Genomic DNA, 17,660 nt, shown 5'->3' on the forward strand with positions numbered 1-17,660 from the left:
CCAGAGGATGACTGGGAAACAAGAGCTCATGTGCGCTACTAGGAGACAGGACATGAATAAGGGGAAAGAACAAGTGGACAGAATGGGCTGCAGCTGCTTCAGTGGAATCTAAAACTAGTGTAGAGGCCTCCTCCTCTCCCCACTTTACCCACCTTACTCTTGGATGGGACACATTTGGCTATTTTATCCCAGCGGTCAGAGGATCCTTTTGGGTATTGCTGTAATGCTAATTCCAGAAGTTTCTGTTGGTTCTGAGTCCATGGCTCCTCTGTAGCGCGACTTCGCTCCTTCTTCTGGCTGTCCTCATCACTTGATGCATTTTGTTCCGCTATGTCAAAGTCCTTCTGCCTCTTCCCACGGGACTTCTCCCCAGGTTCTGCTTTCACCGCCACCTCGGGCAGCCGGGCTGGCCGCCGTCTCCGAGGCTGGCTCTCCTGCTCCTCTTCCTCCTCTTGCTCATCACTGTCCTCCCTCTCCCCATCCCCCATGGCCTGTGCAGTGGCTTCCCGCTGGGTGATGATGTCATCGGGCAAGGCCATGGCAGTCTTGACGGGCCTGGAATTCTGAGCTGTTGACTTGAGTTCAGCGAGTCTAACCATTCCTGTGAGAAAGGGCACATCACACAGATGAAAGGGCAGGGTCAAGACAGGTGACAAGAGTGACAGCAGCTGCCTCCCACATAGCAGACAGTGTCTTTGCATGTGTGATTTTACTTAATTTTCACTTTATTCTAGGACAGGTATTGTTTTCCTAATTTTACTGATGAGGCAAATCAGTCTCAGAAAGCAGCAGAGGTGGGTGGGATCTGAACCCATTTCTGCCTGATTTCCAAGTCTTTGCCTTCCCACTGCCTGGAGGAGCAGTGAGTGTACAGTAGTCCCTCTATATTACGGTTCACTTATCGTGGCCTCACTGTATCGCAGGATTTTTAAAAACATTATATTTAATTATTTATCGTGGATTTTTCGCTCTATCGCAGGATTTTGCGGTACTGTATACGTATGTCATTAAAGTTACGTAGGTTTAAGAGTGTAGAATATGTTTAAGAACATAAGTAGTGTTTATAAAAGTGTGGAAAAGGTTAATAAGGGACTGGGAACGGTTTATAAGTGTATGGGAAGGGTTTATAAAGCCTTAAAATATATATAAATACTAAAATAAATGTAAGGTTCCTACTTCATGGATTTTCACCTGTTGCGGGGGGAGGAGCAGAATGTAATACCCGCGATAAGTGAGGAATACTATATACAGAACATGGCTGTGATCAAAGAATGCAAAGATCTCTCTGAGAAGAAATAACCTGCTACTTTTCAAGTAAGGAAGGTTCTTCACAATCCAGCGTTGTGATGAATTCCATTAGCATAGCTGAAGAGTCTGTCAGACCTGATGCCACCCTCACCATTTGCAGGCGACCACCACTCCTTGTGGGATCTGCTCTCCATCCAAAGCTGCTTCTGCTGCCCCTGTGACTCATGCCCATTCATTTCACTGCTCGGCAGGCAGTGGGCAAGTGCATGCGGACCCCCGGCCGCAGGTGCCATCTCAGAGATACCCTTAAATACTGAACTACGTCTCTCCTGTTCTCGTCACACTTCCACCCCTCCTCCAATGAAATGCTCTACTAAGATTCATGTCTGTCTGTTCACTTCCCTACACCACACTGCCTTTTCAGAACACATTTTTGGAGAATGTCATGGAGGTCAGCTTCGTCCACACAACATCTCACTAACATTTCTGCCCCCGTCGACAAATAACTTTATTGGTAGAAAATAGATGTGGAAATGCCCTCTTTTCCTACAGCCTGCAGCACCCCACGCTGAGTCCTTCCTGGGGATGACTGCTGGAGATCTCTGGGCTTGCTCACCTGTATTATTCTCTCTGGGACCCGTACTTAGCTTAAGTAGGAAGATTTAAGAGGCATTTTCTTACTTCCTATTTCCAGGCAAAAAATATAGAGACTCTAATAAAATTTCCATTAGTCTTGGAGGAAACAGATTTGGAGAAACAGATTCTTGGGAAGGCTGCTTGTCGTCTCTTCTGAAAGACAGCGTGGTGACGCGGGTGCAGTGCAGGAAAACTACGTGGTGCATTTGTGTGGTGCATGGACCAGCTTTCTCCTGCGGCCCCGCCCCCCAACACTAGAGAAGAAGGTTTTTTATAGTTCGTCAAACTTACTACCTACATCTTAGCACCCACTAAATATTTAGGGCTGGATTGGCTTGTTGGTGCCTGTAATTTGATGCCTGTTAGTGGTTTGACTGTAGAGTTCATTGGGCAAAGCTATTACACCATTGTATTAAAGAAGTTGTTACAAAAAGGGATTTATTTTACAGAAACTGCTTTAGATTAATGGGGTTCATGGGTGCTAACTCACCTGGGGAGCAGGTCACCGAATCCTTCAGTTGTTTGGCTTTAGTAGTCACCTGTTTCAAAATATAAAAGCAAAGAAAATCTTACTTCTCATGTATCTACAAGAGGTTAAGTGACCTATTTTATATAAAGTCTTGGTTCCAGCTATTAGCTGGGTAACCGTGAGCAATTTCCAATCCTTCCGCTGCCTCATGCATTACCTTCTGTAATATATAGATATAATACCAATACCATTTGCCTGTTAGGGATGTTTTAACTTTGAAATAAGCTCTTAGCAAGATACTTGGCAGATAGTAAAGGCTCAGTAAATATTTTCTATTATAATTTACATGGATCATTTGTTTTCTACTTCACACAAAAGGCAGAATTAGGAAAATATTTAAAGTCACTCAGAAACATGCTTCACTTTTATTACTTTCTCTCTCCAGATGACCTTGCTTCCTATTTTATGGGAAAAGTTTTTTAAGTTATCCAACATGAGCTTACGTGACTTCCAACCTTCCCAACTCAAAATTTAATTGTATCAACATATAGCCTTCCCTTTCTTTTATTCCAATGAAAGGACAGAAATTATCTTCCTTCCTCTAAAATCCTCGCAGAACTATATACTCCATTGATCAATTTCCTTTGCTTTCATCTTGAACTTCTCCCTGTCAATCAGATATGCCCCATAAACCTTCAGACTTAGCTCAAGTGATCTCTACTCTAAAAAACTACCTTCATTGAGCTGTCTTTCTGTTCCACCTGGCTGTCAGGACAGTATCTCCTAGTTTTCCTTCTCTGAATGTTCCTTCACCAGCCCCTCCTATATACTCCTGCCTCTTGTTCCCAAATATAAGTTTCCTCAACATTCTGTCCTTGCTATTCTTATGTTCTTTCCACTTTCTCCTTTGGTGCCACATACTGTCTGTTGAGTAACACCTTAGACAAGAAATGATTAGCCTGTAGCGCTGGTCCGTACCTCAGCCTTGGAATGCCAAGCTGACAGAAATCGACCATGTAACACAATACGCCATCAGATCTGAAAAGGACTTCATTTTTATAACAATAAGCTTACTGTGTACCAGACATTGTTCTAAGTAAGATATATGTGTGTATACATATTCCTCACAGCAGCTGTATTAGGTAGGTATATGATTATTATCCCCATCTTACATAATCTGAGGCAAATCGGGCTCCAGAATCTTTGTCTTCAGTCACTATAAATACTGCCTTTCAAATCCAAATCTCTAATTATACAGATGAAGAAACAGGCTGAGTGCTCTTTCTGCTGTACTTCATAGCTCCCCTTTAACTGCCAATAATCTTATTTGGAGGTCTTCTAGCTTCACAAACCACACGAATCCCAGACTACACCCAACAACTTGCAGCTTTTTCTTCCTTCTTTTTTTCTGTTTGAATTTTTTAAAAAAAGTTTATTTGAACCAAACTGACAACACATGCTGAGGCGCAAGATCTAAATGCTTCACAGAATAACAGTTATGCAACTTAAAAAAACATTATAAATCATTCAAGTTTTTAAAAATTAGTTGACATACACCTTAATGATTAGACATTACCTAACTTAATAAGAGATCATTTCAATAAATCTTACACCCATCTGACAGTTATTAGAATATTGTTGACTATATTCCCTGTGCTGTACTTTTTGTCCTCATGATTATTCTATAACAACCAATCTAATTCTTAATCCCTTCACCTTTTTTTCCCGTCCCCAACCCCCTTTCCATCTGGCACTGTCAAAATGTTCTCTGTATCTATGAGTCTCTTTCTGGTCTGCTTGGCTTGCTCATTTTGTGATTTAGATTAAGTTCTTGATAGATATGTATTTACTGCCATTTTATTGTTTATATACTTTATATTCTTTTTAAAGAAATCCTTTAACATTTCATATAATACTGGTTTGATGGTGATAACTCCTTTAGTTTTTTCTTGTCTAGGAAGCTCTTTATTTGTTCTTTGATTTTAGGTGATAGCTTTCCTGGGTAGAGTGATATTAGTTGTACATCCTTGTTTTTCATCATTTAAAATATTTTTTGCCAACCCTTTCTGGCCTGCAAAGTTTCTGTTGAGAAGTTAGCTGACAGTCATGGGAGCTCCCTTGTAGGTAACTAACTGCTTTTCTCTTGCTGCTCTTAGGACTCTTTGTCTTTAAACTTCTATAGTTTAATTATGATGTGTCTTGGTGTGGGCCTCTCTGGGTTCATTTTGTTTGGGACTCTCTGTGCTTCCTGGACTTGAATGTCTATTTCCTTCACTACATTAGGGAAGCTTTCTGTCATTATTTTTTCAAACAGGTTTTTAATTTCTTGCTCTCTCTTCTCCTTCTAACACCCCCATGATGTGAATGTTGGTACACTTGAAATTGTCCCAGAGGATCTTTATACTATTCTCATTTTTTTGTGTAGATTCATTTTTCCTTTTTGCTGTTTTAATTGGTATTTCTTGCTTCCTTATATTCCAAATTGCTGATTTAACTCTCAGCTTCATCTATTTTACTGTTGACTCCCTATAAATTACTCCTCACTTCAGTTACTGTATCCTTCATCTCTGACTGGTCCTTTTTATGGTGTGAGAATACCAAGTTCACTGAGCACCCTTATAACTAGTGTTTTGAACTCTGCATCTGGTAGATTGCTTGTCTCCATTTTGTTTATTTTTTTCTGGCATGTTGTTCTGTTCTTTTATTTGGCTCATGTTTCTATGTCTCCTCAATTTGACTGCCTCCCCGTGTTTGCATCTATGTATTAGGTAGAGCTGCTATGTCTCCCAGGCTTGGTAGTGTGACCTAATGTAGTAGGTGTTCTTGAGGTTCCAGTGGCACAGCCTCCCCAATCACCCACACTGGACACTGGATGTGTGCTCCCTGTGTGGGCTGTGTACCCCCTCTTCTTGTATTTGAGCCTTGATTGCTTGGCATGTCAATGGGAGGAATTTAACACCATGCAAATCAGACTGCTTATAGTTGGAGCATGACTATTTACTGCAACAATCTGTCTTTTGACTAAATCATTTAATCCACTCATACAAGGTCTGTCCAGAACAAGTCCAGCCATTGTTATTATAATGAGAATGGTTAGCGTGACACTGATGTAACCTGGCAGCTGAGAGAAGGAACTAGAATTCCCATGTGTGAACGATGACTTCACTGTACTAGTCAGTGGGGGCAGTAGACGCCAGTCAGTGAGCATGTGTACTGTGTGGCCGTTGTATTAAAAAATGACTGAGAAGGTAGAGCAACAAATCTGTATCCAATTTTGTGTTAAGCTTGAGCAATCCTCTGTGGAAACTTATGATTCAGAAAGCTTTTGGGAACGATGCAATGAGTGCAGCACAAATAAAAGTGTGGCACAAACACTTCAAAGATGGTTGAGAATGTTGAAAGTGATCCACGTTCTGGAAGGCCCACAACAGCAGAGCACCTGAGAATGCTGAATGTGTACGGGCTCCGGTCAACAAAGACCGGTCACTGACAGTGGGAGAGATAGAAGCTGATTTTTGACACAGAATCTTGGCATGAAACATGTTGTTGCAAAATTTGTTGCACGGCTTCTGCTACCAGAGCAGAAGGAATATCATGCTGCAGTTGCTGATGACTTGATTCAAACTGCTACCAACGAACCAGATTTCCTCAAGAAGGTCATAACTGGAGATGAATGTGGATCTATAGCTATGATCCAAAAATGAAGGTCCAGTCGTCCCAATGGAAGTTGCCTGGCTCTCCCCACCCAAAGAAGGCGTGGCAAATTCGCAGCAAGATCAAGACCATGTTAACTGTGTTTTTTTATTGAGAAGGTGTTGCCCATCACGAGTATGCCCCTCCATGCTGAACAATTAATAAGGAGCACTCCCTCAATGTTCTCTATTGGTTGAGAGATGCAATATGACAAAAACAGGCACAGCTATGGGCAACTGGTGATTGGCAGCTTCATCACGACAATGCACCCACTCATGCATTACGTCTCGTGCAGTTTTTTGGCAAAACATCAAATCACCCAGGTGACTCAGCCCCCCTACAGCCCAGATTTGGTGACCTGCAACTTCTGGCTTTTCCCGAAACTAAAATCACATTTGAAAGGAAGAGACTTCAGGCTGTTGATGAGATTCAGGGGCAGCTGATGGTGACTCCAATAAAGGATTTTGCAGAGTGTTTTGAACAGTGGAAGAGATGTTGGGAGAACTGTGTGAGGTCCCAAGGTGCCTACTTTGAAGGGGACTGAAGCATCATTATCCTTTGTACAATGTTTTTTGTATCTTGTATCTTCTTCAATTATCTTTTTCATATTACATGGCTGGCTGGATACTTTCTGGACAGCATGTTATTACTGATATAGTTGAAATTACACCTGTCACTTTTTTTCTTATTTCTTCTTTTCTCTATGCCTCCTTTAATGTTTTCTTTGACAGAAGTGAATATTTCCTAATGTAGCATTTAATTTCTTTAATGATATTTTAGTATACTTAAAAATATTATTTTTCTATAAGTTTACATTCAATATTATTTTGTATTAGTTTCATTTAGAATACTCTTCTGAGCTTATTTTAGTGGTTGCTCTAGTGTTTACCACATACATCTTAACTTATGAGAATCAGCTTCAGATTTATACTTGTTTAATTCCAGTGATATACAGAAACATTCCATCTATATAGTTCTATCCCCTTCGCTCCATATTGTATAATTATACATATTATATATTCTTACATATTATAGGCCCAACAATAATTATATTTCTTCTTATTTTATACACTTTTTAAATCAGTTAAGAAAATGTGTTTATACTGTCTTCTATAATTATCTAATTACTTTTACAGGTGTCCTTCATTTTTCATTTGGATTCATGTTATCATCTGGGGTCATTTGCTTTCAGACTGCCCAACTTTAGTTTTTGTTCATCTTAAAAAGTTTTTATTTTGCATTCATTTTTGAAAAATGGCATTGACTATGTTATTACACTGATCTCTGGAGTCCATGGTTTCTCCTGAGAAGTCAGCTGTTAATTTTATTTGGGACCCCGTTGTAAGTGATAGTCATTTTTCTCTTGCTGCTTTCAAGAGTTTCTCCTGGTTTTTGACTCCTAGCATTTTTTAATTATGATGTATCTTTAGTGGGTATCTTTGAATTTATTCTACTCTGAATTACCAAGCTTCCTAGATGTGTAAATTTATGGTTTTCAAAAAATTTGGGAAGTTTTCACCCATGGTTTCTTTGGATACTTATTTATTTTTTCATTTTCATTTTTCTCTCCTTTTAGTACTCCTGTTATATACATGATGGGGTTCTTAATGGTGTCTCATATTTCTTTAAGGCTCTGTTTCTCTTTCTTCATTTGTTTTCCTCTCTATCTTGAGCTTATATAATCTCAATTGACCTATCTTCAAGTGTGTTCTCTCCTCTGCCAGCTCAAATCTACCATGGAGCCTCTGTAGTAAATTTTTAATTTCGGTTATTTTACTTTACAGTCCAGAATTTTTATTTGGTTCTTTTCTTAAATTATTTATTTATTTATTATTTTTTAGAGAGTAAGGGAGAGAGGTGAAACATTTGGTGTTTCACTTATCCAGGTACTCATTGGTTGATTCTTGTATGTGCCCTGCCCAGGGATCGAACTCACAACTTTAGCATATCAGGACAATATTCTAACCAACTGAGCCACTCAGCCAGGGCTGTTTGGTTCTTTTTAATAATTCTTCCTTTTTGTTAATATTCCCTATATGATGCAACACTGTCATATACCTTCCATTTTATACTGCAGCAATTCTGGTTACTTTCTTCATGCCCACTGCCCTCAAATTGGGATTGTTATTGTTATTTTCATGTTTACTTGTTCGTCAACAGCAGCAACAACGGCCATCTGCCTTCACCTGTAACAAGTGTGGCAGGGATTGTCACTCCCGAGTCGGACTGCACAGCCATTCTCGGCGGTGCAGATAGACTCTCAGGAAGCTACGCCATCGTCTCTCGAGACGGACGGCTGCCGACGACGACGACATCACCTGGTGAAATTATTTTTTTTTTTTACACAAACTAGGGCCTAATCACCCTGTAATGGCTCTTCAAGGTACAACTGCTGTGTAGATTGTGTTTCCATGTACAGTACATAATGCAATTCGACTTAGCAGCTCAAATTATGAACAGCCAGCTTCTGAGGACAGTCCTCCAAGGGGTGAACAGAATGTTTTCAACCTAATGCTCACTTATACCTTCTGTTATTCTTTTGCTACATATACATAAATATACTCTTAACATATCCATGTTCTACATTTGCAAGTGTCCCTGGCTGGTTTGGCTCAGTGGATTGAGCGTCGGCCTGCGAGCTAAGTGTCGCTGGTTCGATTTTCCAGTCAGGGCACATCAGAGAAGGAAAACTCTGACTCCAAAAAACCTCCACTGCCTTGCGGCATACCTCTTCAGGGGAAAGGCTAAGGGAGTAAACCCCGACAGAAAATCCGGAGCCGGAGTCCCTAAGGCGGTTTGACGTTGAAGTCAACACCGGCAACTCCTGCGGCGCACCTGAAGCCAAGCTGTATTGACTCCGTCTTTCCCTTGGACCCTTCAGCTGCGAAGAGAGGGGGGGTCTGCTGCATGGGCAACAGCAGACCCTCCATATCACCCTGCCTAGGCTCTGTAGCTTCAGCTTCACTGGAGAGGACACTCCAGCGTCATCGCAAGATGTCGATTCAACACGGGAGGAGACAGATACCGTGTCACTCCCGAGTCGGACTGCACAGCCATTCTCGGCGGTGCAGATAGACTCTTAAGAAGCTACACCATCGTCTCTCGAGACGGACGGCTGCCGACGACGACGACGACTTGTTCAGCAGATGGCTGGGTTATTTAGTGAAACCTATTCCCCTTTGCCACATTTTTAAGCTTCTGATGTTGCTTTTCAGTGAACAACAGGTATGAATATATCCAGTCATCTTGGAATAATAGTGGTATTTGTAGGGCTCTCTTCCTTTCTTTACCTGACCACACTGAGCTGTTAAACATATAAGGAAAATGCAAATCAAAACCATGATGAGATACCACCTCACACCTTTTAGAATGGTTATTATCAATAAGACAAGAAATAACAAGTGCTGGTGAGGATGGAGAAAATGGAACCCTAGCACACTGATGGTGGAAATGTAAATTGGTGCAGCCACTATGGAAAACAGTATGGAGGTGCCTCAAAAATTAAGAATAGAGCAATCCCTCTTCTGGTTATCTACCCCCCAAATTTGAAGATACATATTCATAGAGATGTATGTACCCCCATGTTCATTGCAGCCTTATTTACAACAACCAAGACATGGAAACAACCTAAGGGTCCTTTGGATGATTGGATAAAGAAGATGTGAGATAGATTATATATATATATATATATATATATATATATATATATATATATATATATATATATATATAAATACTATGCAGCCATTAAAATCATCAAATATTGCCATTTGCAACAACATGGATAGATCTTGAGAGTATCACGTTATATGAAATAAGTCAAAGGAAAAAGGACAAGAACCATATGATTTCACACATATGTGGAATATAAAACAAAAAGCAACTAACTTGTTCATAGACACAGACAACAGTATGTTGGTTACCAAAGGGGAGTGCTGGGGTGTAGAATGAAGACGGTAAGGGAGTCAAATATATGGTGGCAGAAGGAGACTAGACTTTGGGTGGTGAGCACACAATGGAGTATACAGGTGTTGTATTATAAAGTTCTACACTTGAAACTTATATAATGGTATTAACCAGTTACCCCAATAAGTTTAATTTAAAATTACACTATCTGCTGGCTGATGCACTATTATTTACCAAATACCCTGGGCCACAAATTGCTCTACAAAGTAATCCAATGAAATTGTTCTTTTGAAGAAATAGTTTCTGAAGTCAGTGTTTGATATTTGTTCTGACCCTAAGAGCTCCTCCCAGAGAATTTACTATCCATGAGTTGGTTTGAGAATACCTGATTGGTGACTATTTGTACTGATAAAACATTCTGAATAGTGTATATCACAATCTGGCCTACCACATACAATGGATAGCTTGCTATAATGTGAGCCCTTCAGATCCTCAGTATCAAACAGTGAAACTTAATGGCATGTCACTACACTCATTTTTTAGCCATATTTTTCTTCCACTTAGAAGGCAACTTAAAATTTTTAGAGCCCTGGCTGGTGTGGCTCAGTGGACTGAGCACCAGCCTGTAAACCAAAAGTTCGCTGGTTCAATTCCCAGTCAGGGCACATGCCTGGGTTGTAGGCCAGGTCCCCAGCTGGGGGTGTGTGAGAGGCAAACAATCGATGTTTCTCTCACACTTTGATGTTTCTCTCCCTCCTCCCCCTCCCCCTCTGAAAATAAATAAAATATTTGAAAAACAAAACAAAACAAAAACCTAATTAGAAGGAAGAAAAGCATAGCCGGTCAAATTTCTACTTCTCTGTGGCCCAACAATTACTTTAATAATCTAGCATGTTTGCCAAGTCCACATCTCCCAGTGCTATGATATGGTGGTATAACAATGATAACTGTAAGTGATCCTTTTTTTCTTGAGAATTTCTCTTCTTTTCACTAGTCTTTTACTCAGGAGGAATGTATATGGTGATGACAGCAAAATATTTCTATCTTAGGGGCAAGTTTGGCATCTTTAGAAAATAATTTATGATTCTGAGTAGATTAAGAAGTTTCCAAATAAACAATGGTCTATATAAAGCTCAATGGCCAGGGTGTCTCCAAATATAATGTTCAGGAAAGGAAAATCAGCCTTCAGTGAGATGGTCATCACCAAATCTATGTCTTTCCTATATATAGATCTAGGTGACTTTGATTAGATGGGTGTCAATTTACTCTTGAAATGTTTAGTGTTATTTTTCTCACATGTTCCATAATGAATTTTTTAGCTACTCATCCTGTTTTGTTTTGTTTTTTATATCATGTGCAATTGCAAAAGACACAGTCTTTGATTTAATGTAACTTCATGGCAAGCTATATGTGGGACTTTCTTTCTAGTGTTCTCTTCAAAGGCATGTATTTCTACATAGGTCTCACATAGTTGAGGCTTCTTCAGTGTCTGAACAAATAACATCATGGGCTAGTTCTTCGCCTACCACCTCTCCTCCAGCTGCATTGTTGCCATGGCAATGGAGAGAGTAGTTATCTGGGTTTTGGAAGCTCAAGAACTATTGCTTGGAAGCTACCTCAGTCACGGGATGCTGAGCCTGGAGTGCCCAGCCCTACCACACTATGAGTGTCTGGCTCAGCAACATGTCCTCATGTACATGGAGGATGCAAGGTGCGAGCTGCTATAAAATAGGAAGATATTTGTCAGTATGACACTGCCAGGTCCCTCACTGAACATTTTAACATGTGTCAGGGAACTAACATTCTCTTTTGGGGACTCAGCTTCAACCAAGCCTCCCCTCACAATAGGGCATCATTCTTACTGGCCTCCTAGAGATGCTTCTGAACTGTGGGCAAAAATGGTGCTCTCAGAATGCTGCCTGCCAAATGCTAATAAGTACTCCTGTGGCACAAGATTGGAATATTTTCTGGAGAAACTAAAGTAGCCCCAGAAAAAGTCCCTACAAATGTGTGACATTTTGGACAAGATCTTGACCTATTTGTTGTACAATGAAGCTCAATGTCAACAAGCTCCATCCATTCAGATAACCAGCTTTTCGGTAATCTCATTCTAAATATGAATGGACATATTCAAGGGTCACCAGATATTGGGGGAAAGTCTCTAACATGATGACCAGGAGCCAAGACAAAAGAAAGAGAAGAGGGGGCAACTCAAGAGAAGCAGTGACAATATAAGGGGCAGAAGAAAACCTTAAGAAAGCTATCATATATTATATCCTCAGGAAAAAAGAGAAGATATTGGATCAATTAAGTAAGACTAGTTTGCTATAAAAATAAAACCAAGAAAGAGTTCTTAGATGTTAAAAATATAATAGCAGGAATAAAACACAGAAATTCAAAAGTAAAGCTGAGAAATTGCCCAGAAAAGACAAACAGAAAAATAAGAGAAAAAATACAAGAGAAGTAGAGGCCCAGTCCAGGAGTATAATATCTAAAATAAATTTGACTTCCAGAGAGAACAAAGGAACTGGAATGCCATAAATCTTCTCAACTGCAACAACAGAAGCTAAAAACAATAGAGCAATATTTTCAGAATTCTAAGGGAAAATTATTTCCAACCTAGAATTCTGTATCAAACCAGACTATCAATCAAATATAAAAGTAGAATATAGATTTTAAATAGGTAAGAGCTTATACTTTAACTTCCATATAGCTTTTCTCATGAAACTACTGGGATGATGTGTTTCATCAAGAAATGAGAATAATCTAATATGAAATTATGGGATGCCGAAACACAGGATCCAACACAGAAGAGAGGTAAAAGAGAATCCTTAGGATGATAATGAAGGATAGTCCTAGTCTCCTGCATTTGGTCAGGAGAGCTAGAAAGCAACTAATTCAGATGGGAGCAGCAGGACAGTAAGCTCCAGGAGGAATGTATGCAAAAAAATTAAAAAACAGAACTGATCAAACTGTTGTATAAAATTATGTTTAGTTGGAGAGTTAGAGATTAATACTTCAGTTGAAACAGTAGTGATTCATTAATACTTAGAAACTCTAAGGAAACCAAGAAAAAGGTAATTATTCCAAGAAAAACAAAAGGTAGTATAAGAAAGAAAACTTAATGATAATACTCCTTGTGGCTTGGCTGTAATATTTACATAGTTATAAAAATGTAAGTCCTATTTTAAGCTAAAATTGGTGCTATATCTATATTGGAAAGAAGGGGTGGGATGTATGTGTGCGTGCTGAAAAGGATTGTCATTTTCAACTAAGAATCTAAAGATAATGTCTGAAATTTAAAAATCAAGAAATAGCAGCATAAGTATATTATTAAAAGGGCTACCAGCTTGGGTGAGTTTTTGGGTAACAATGGATTAATGTGTGTATTGACATCCCATGGATTGTAGAACTGTGGGGAAATTTGTTTCATGTTCTGATTCAAAGCAGAAAACACTTTATAATCCTTCCTCTTAACACAATTACGCCTTATATTATCTTTAAAATTCATAGGGACCCTATGATTTTGTCTGGGACATATGAATTAGGGTTGAGTGAATGAAAAAATCTAAAATAAGTTTTCCTTCTAGTGAAAATAATGATGAAATTAACAGAATATTAAACTAGAAAAATGGAAATTACATTTCAAAGGGTAGAGTTAGGACCAGTAGATAGTTACATGGTGGCACACTTCTACTCAATATACAGAAGAATTTCCCAATATTGTGAACTATATAAAGCATATGCTCATATACCTGGCATCCTCAGATAACTCAGAAAATAAACGTTTCAAATTCTGACTGACTTGATGACATAAGTGTTACTCTTATAATAAAAACTATGTTCACTCATTTATATTTAATTTTGGCCAATTTTCTGTTTGAATTTAATACTCATATTACTGAGAACTACAGTAGCTCTCAGTTACCTGACCATTAAATAAACCACCTGAAAAGTGTTTCTAACTGGTAGGAAGCATTGTTGTTCATTTTAGTATTTCTTTAATACCTTTAAAAATTTCTCAGGATCCTGTCTATGTATAGAAGAATACAAGAAATAATAATAGTGTTTATCTTGACCATTAAAAAAGATGAGCATCCATTAACTTGCTGATTACCTCTATCAGTGATTTAGACAGCCACTTACTAGGAGAAAATACTTTTGCCAGCAGATAATAGAGTAGTTCTGTAGATGTTGTTAGTCCATCACGGAGATTCTTCAACATCCCAACATAGTATATTCACCTATCTTATTTTCAAAAAATAATTTACCAAAATTTTTAGCACAAGAAAGCAATTTTAAATTAACAATTATTGCATCTGTTCAAGGGTCACCAGTCTACTGACTTGCTGCATCTCTAAGCGATACATAAAAAAGTGTTAAGGAGTCCTTACCATAAAGTATGATGCTATTACTAGACCATAGATTATGTGAGTTTTACCAGTTCCTTTGTCAATAAAATCATCCCTAGTATTCAAAGTGCATATGATTGTAAAGTCAATCTAGCCTTTAAAGCAGATACTATTTTCTTGTAAGTTACAGGGTTCTGATAAATGAGTACAAAATATAAACTCAGTATATTAGTATACATGACACTAAATAGGGTCCAAAAAACCAAAACAAAACCATATAGCAATGTTAAATGGGAGATGAATAGTACAGAGCTTTCATGTCATTTGCAAATATGGTTTCCTTGAATGAGTCACTAAAAGAGATGAACAAATGTTCAGTAAGAGTTTAAGCACACCTTGAATCTTTCTATGGTTCAAATATTCAAAGGGCATACAGGAAGGGAACTGCTTATAGAGCTGCTCAGGAATACAGCCACATTAACTGGCCTGTGTCCTGGGATGTTAAATACCTTGCTCTCCAACATACCCCTTTTTGGCCAGAACCTCAGAAAACCAAGATATTTCACTTTGAAGATATGATTTGATCAAGGTATGCAAATAAAGACTAGTACTACCTCATATGCAGGGTTCAAAATCAAGTTTTTGATAAACCAACATGGCAATGTGGCTTTCAAAAGAGTCAGAGGACCTGATTTCTAGTCTCAGCCTGCCATTAACTAGCTTTTAGCCTTGAATAAATCCTTCATCTCTTTCTAGGACTTACATCTGCAATAAAAATTATTATTATAGCGATTTATAATTGTGTAATGATTCATATTAACAAAGTGTTTGCATAAGGCTACACCTTTCATCCCTTGACTAGCCTGTGAAATTGTTATCATAGATGAAGAAACTGAAGTTGGAAGTAATTGGGGGACCTACAAGGTCACACAGCCCATAAATGAGAGGATTAGGACACCAAAACCAGGTTTTCTTTTAAATTCTCTTCTTTTCACTTTTCTTCTTTGTCCATAAAACAAAAGATTGCATTAATAATTTCTTTTTAGTTTATTCTGTGATTCACTGGATGTGAAATTATTAATGAAATATCTTTCATTCCATATCAATTATCAAAGCTTTATCACATACTGACAGTCTGTTACTGCACTGAGAACAGTGGTATATACATAGATCTAGTGCTAGCCAGCTCAAGGAGCTTCCAATCTGGTTATTTCCTTGCAAACTTATACAAGAGATTTTAATTAGGGCTAGGTTTATAAGAAAGAAAATCATTGTTTATTGCTTTACAAAAAGTCTTACTCCTAAATCAGTAATGGCTAAAGCAAGGACAGAACAATCCAAAACACGCTGTGTACTGACTGTTCGGGAGTTTGGCCTCACTTCTCAAGGACAATTCTGTACTACTTTACCTGAGCTATTCGCAGTCACCCACTGGGGGAATTTAGTAAGATTCAAACCTTTTGTACTTCGGTGTCTCCAATGTGTATCAGACAGATCTTGCAGTGATATCTGTTAACTTTACTGATGTACAAGGGTTCAAAGAATCCAGCAGACTAGGTGGTATCTTATTCCTTTCTCTCCACTATTCTGTTTGCCCCTCCTTAAGTTGTGTCCTCCAAAAAAAGACAACTGCACCAGACAAAAGGAGGACAGGGTCTTTGACAGGGGAATATAGGCAGGCAAAAAATATTAACAGATAGCTCTAGAATCCCTCTGAAATAAGGCTGTCTCTGTTGAAGGGATAATCAGGCAAGTGTTTCAAGTAGAGGTTGAATATTCCCAATGTCAGCTGCCACCTAGCTTCAGAGGAAGGAGCAAACTACTCTGCAGTGCAAATGAAAGTATTTGGAGCATAGGTTGAGGGTTAATCTGGAAGAGAGAAAGTAAGGGGAAATGGGAGGCAGAGGAGGAGGAGGGACAAAGCCAGAAGGGATAAGTATAAAGACCAAAAGCAACTGGAGATGGCCAAACCTGTCATTATTTTAAAAAAATTTTATAATGGTCATCCTGACAGGTGTGAGATGATATCTCATTGTGGTTTTGATTTGCATTTCCCTGATGACTATTGATTTGAGCATCTTTTCATATACCTGTTGGCCATTTTCAATACACTTTTTTTGGGGGGGTTTGAGTTGTAGGAGTTCCTTATACAATATATTTTGGAGATGAATTCTTGGTCAGATGTATTGTTTACAAGTATTTTCTCCTATTCCTTATGGTTACTTTCTCAGTTTGTGACTGTTTCCTTTGCCGTGGCAGAAGCTTTTTAGCTTGGTATGTTTCCACTTGGTTTTTCTTTTTTTATCACTTATGTTTCTGGTGTCATATCAATGAAATCATTGCCCCAGACCAGTGTCATGACGCTTACCCTCTATTTCCTTCTAGGAATTTTATAGTTTCAGGTCTTATAAAATTTTGAGTTAATTTTTTCTATGATGCAAGATAAAGGTCCAATTTCATTCTTTTGCATGAGGATATCCAACATTATGTGTTGAAGAGACTATCCTTCCCCCATTGTGTATTTTTGGCATCCCTGTTAAAGATCAGTTGACTGTATATGTATGGATTTATTTCTGCGCTCTCTGTTCTGTTCCACTGTCTATGTGTCTTTATTTATTTATTTATTTATATTTTTATTTTAAAGCTTATTTAAGATTTTTCTTTATTTTTAAAAAATATTTATTTATTTATTTATTTTTAGAGAGGGGGGAAAGGAGAAAGAGAGGGAGAGAAACATCACTGTGTGGTTGCCTCTCACTCGCGCCCCCAACTGGGGACCTGACCTGCAACCTAGTCATGCGCCCTGACTGGGAATCGAACCAGCAACACTTGGCTCGCAGGCCGACGCTCAATCCACTGAGCCACAGCAGCCAGACCTTACGTGTCTTCTTTATACCAATATTATACTGTTTTGATTACTGTAGCTTTGTAATCTATTTTGAAATCAGGAAATGTGAAGACTCTAGTCTTCCTTAAATTGTTTTGGCTATTTGGCCTCTTTTATGGTTCAGTATTAATTTTACAGTTTTTTAATTACTGTAAATCAGTGAAGATTTTATAATTTTAAAAGAATGAGGTAGGCCTATGTATTGACACTGAAACATAGTAAAAGTAAAATATTTTGTTTCTCTTTACTTTTTTAAACATAGTTTTAAAAATTAAGGTAATATATATATTATACATAGCTAAAAAAAAAAAAAAAGAGGCAGCACACAAGGACTTATGATGAAAAGCAATGTACCCTAAACCCAGAGGTATTCATTTCTGCTCATAGTTCTTCTGATGGTTACAGGCACTACATAAAACAACATGCTTTTGGCATATTATATCCTAAATCCAATCTCATTTTCCCACTT

General features: G+C 38.4%; 1 protein-coding gene across 1 annotated transcript in view; it reads right to left on the bottom strand.

Annotated features, from left to right (window-relative positions):
* The window catches only part of DNAJC1 (DnaJ heat shock protein family (Hsp40) member C1), a 218,559-nt gene that overhangs the window by 2,342 nt on the left and 198,557 nt on the right, over positions 1 to 17,660 (bottom strand). Inside the window, exons 10-11 of the mRNA XM_090266591.1 lie at positions 2,375 to 2,423; positions 153 to 601 (exon numbers count right to left, since the gene is read on the bottom strand). Of these exons, the coding sequence (XP_090122717.1) occupies positions 153 to 601; positions 2,375 to 2,423 (498 nt within the window). The remainder of the gene's footprint in view (positions 1 to 152; positions 602 to 2,374; positions 2,424 to 17,660) is intronic.

Source organism: Furipterus horrens, unplaced genomic scaffold (assembly GCF_987537825.1).
Source record: "Furipterus horrens unplaced genomic scaffold, mFurHor1.1.pri manual_scaffold_2, whole genome shotgun sequence".
Taxonomy (NCBI): Eukaryota; Metazoa; Chordata; class Mammalia; order Chiroptera; family Furipteridae; genus Furipterus; species Furipterus horrens.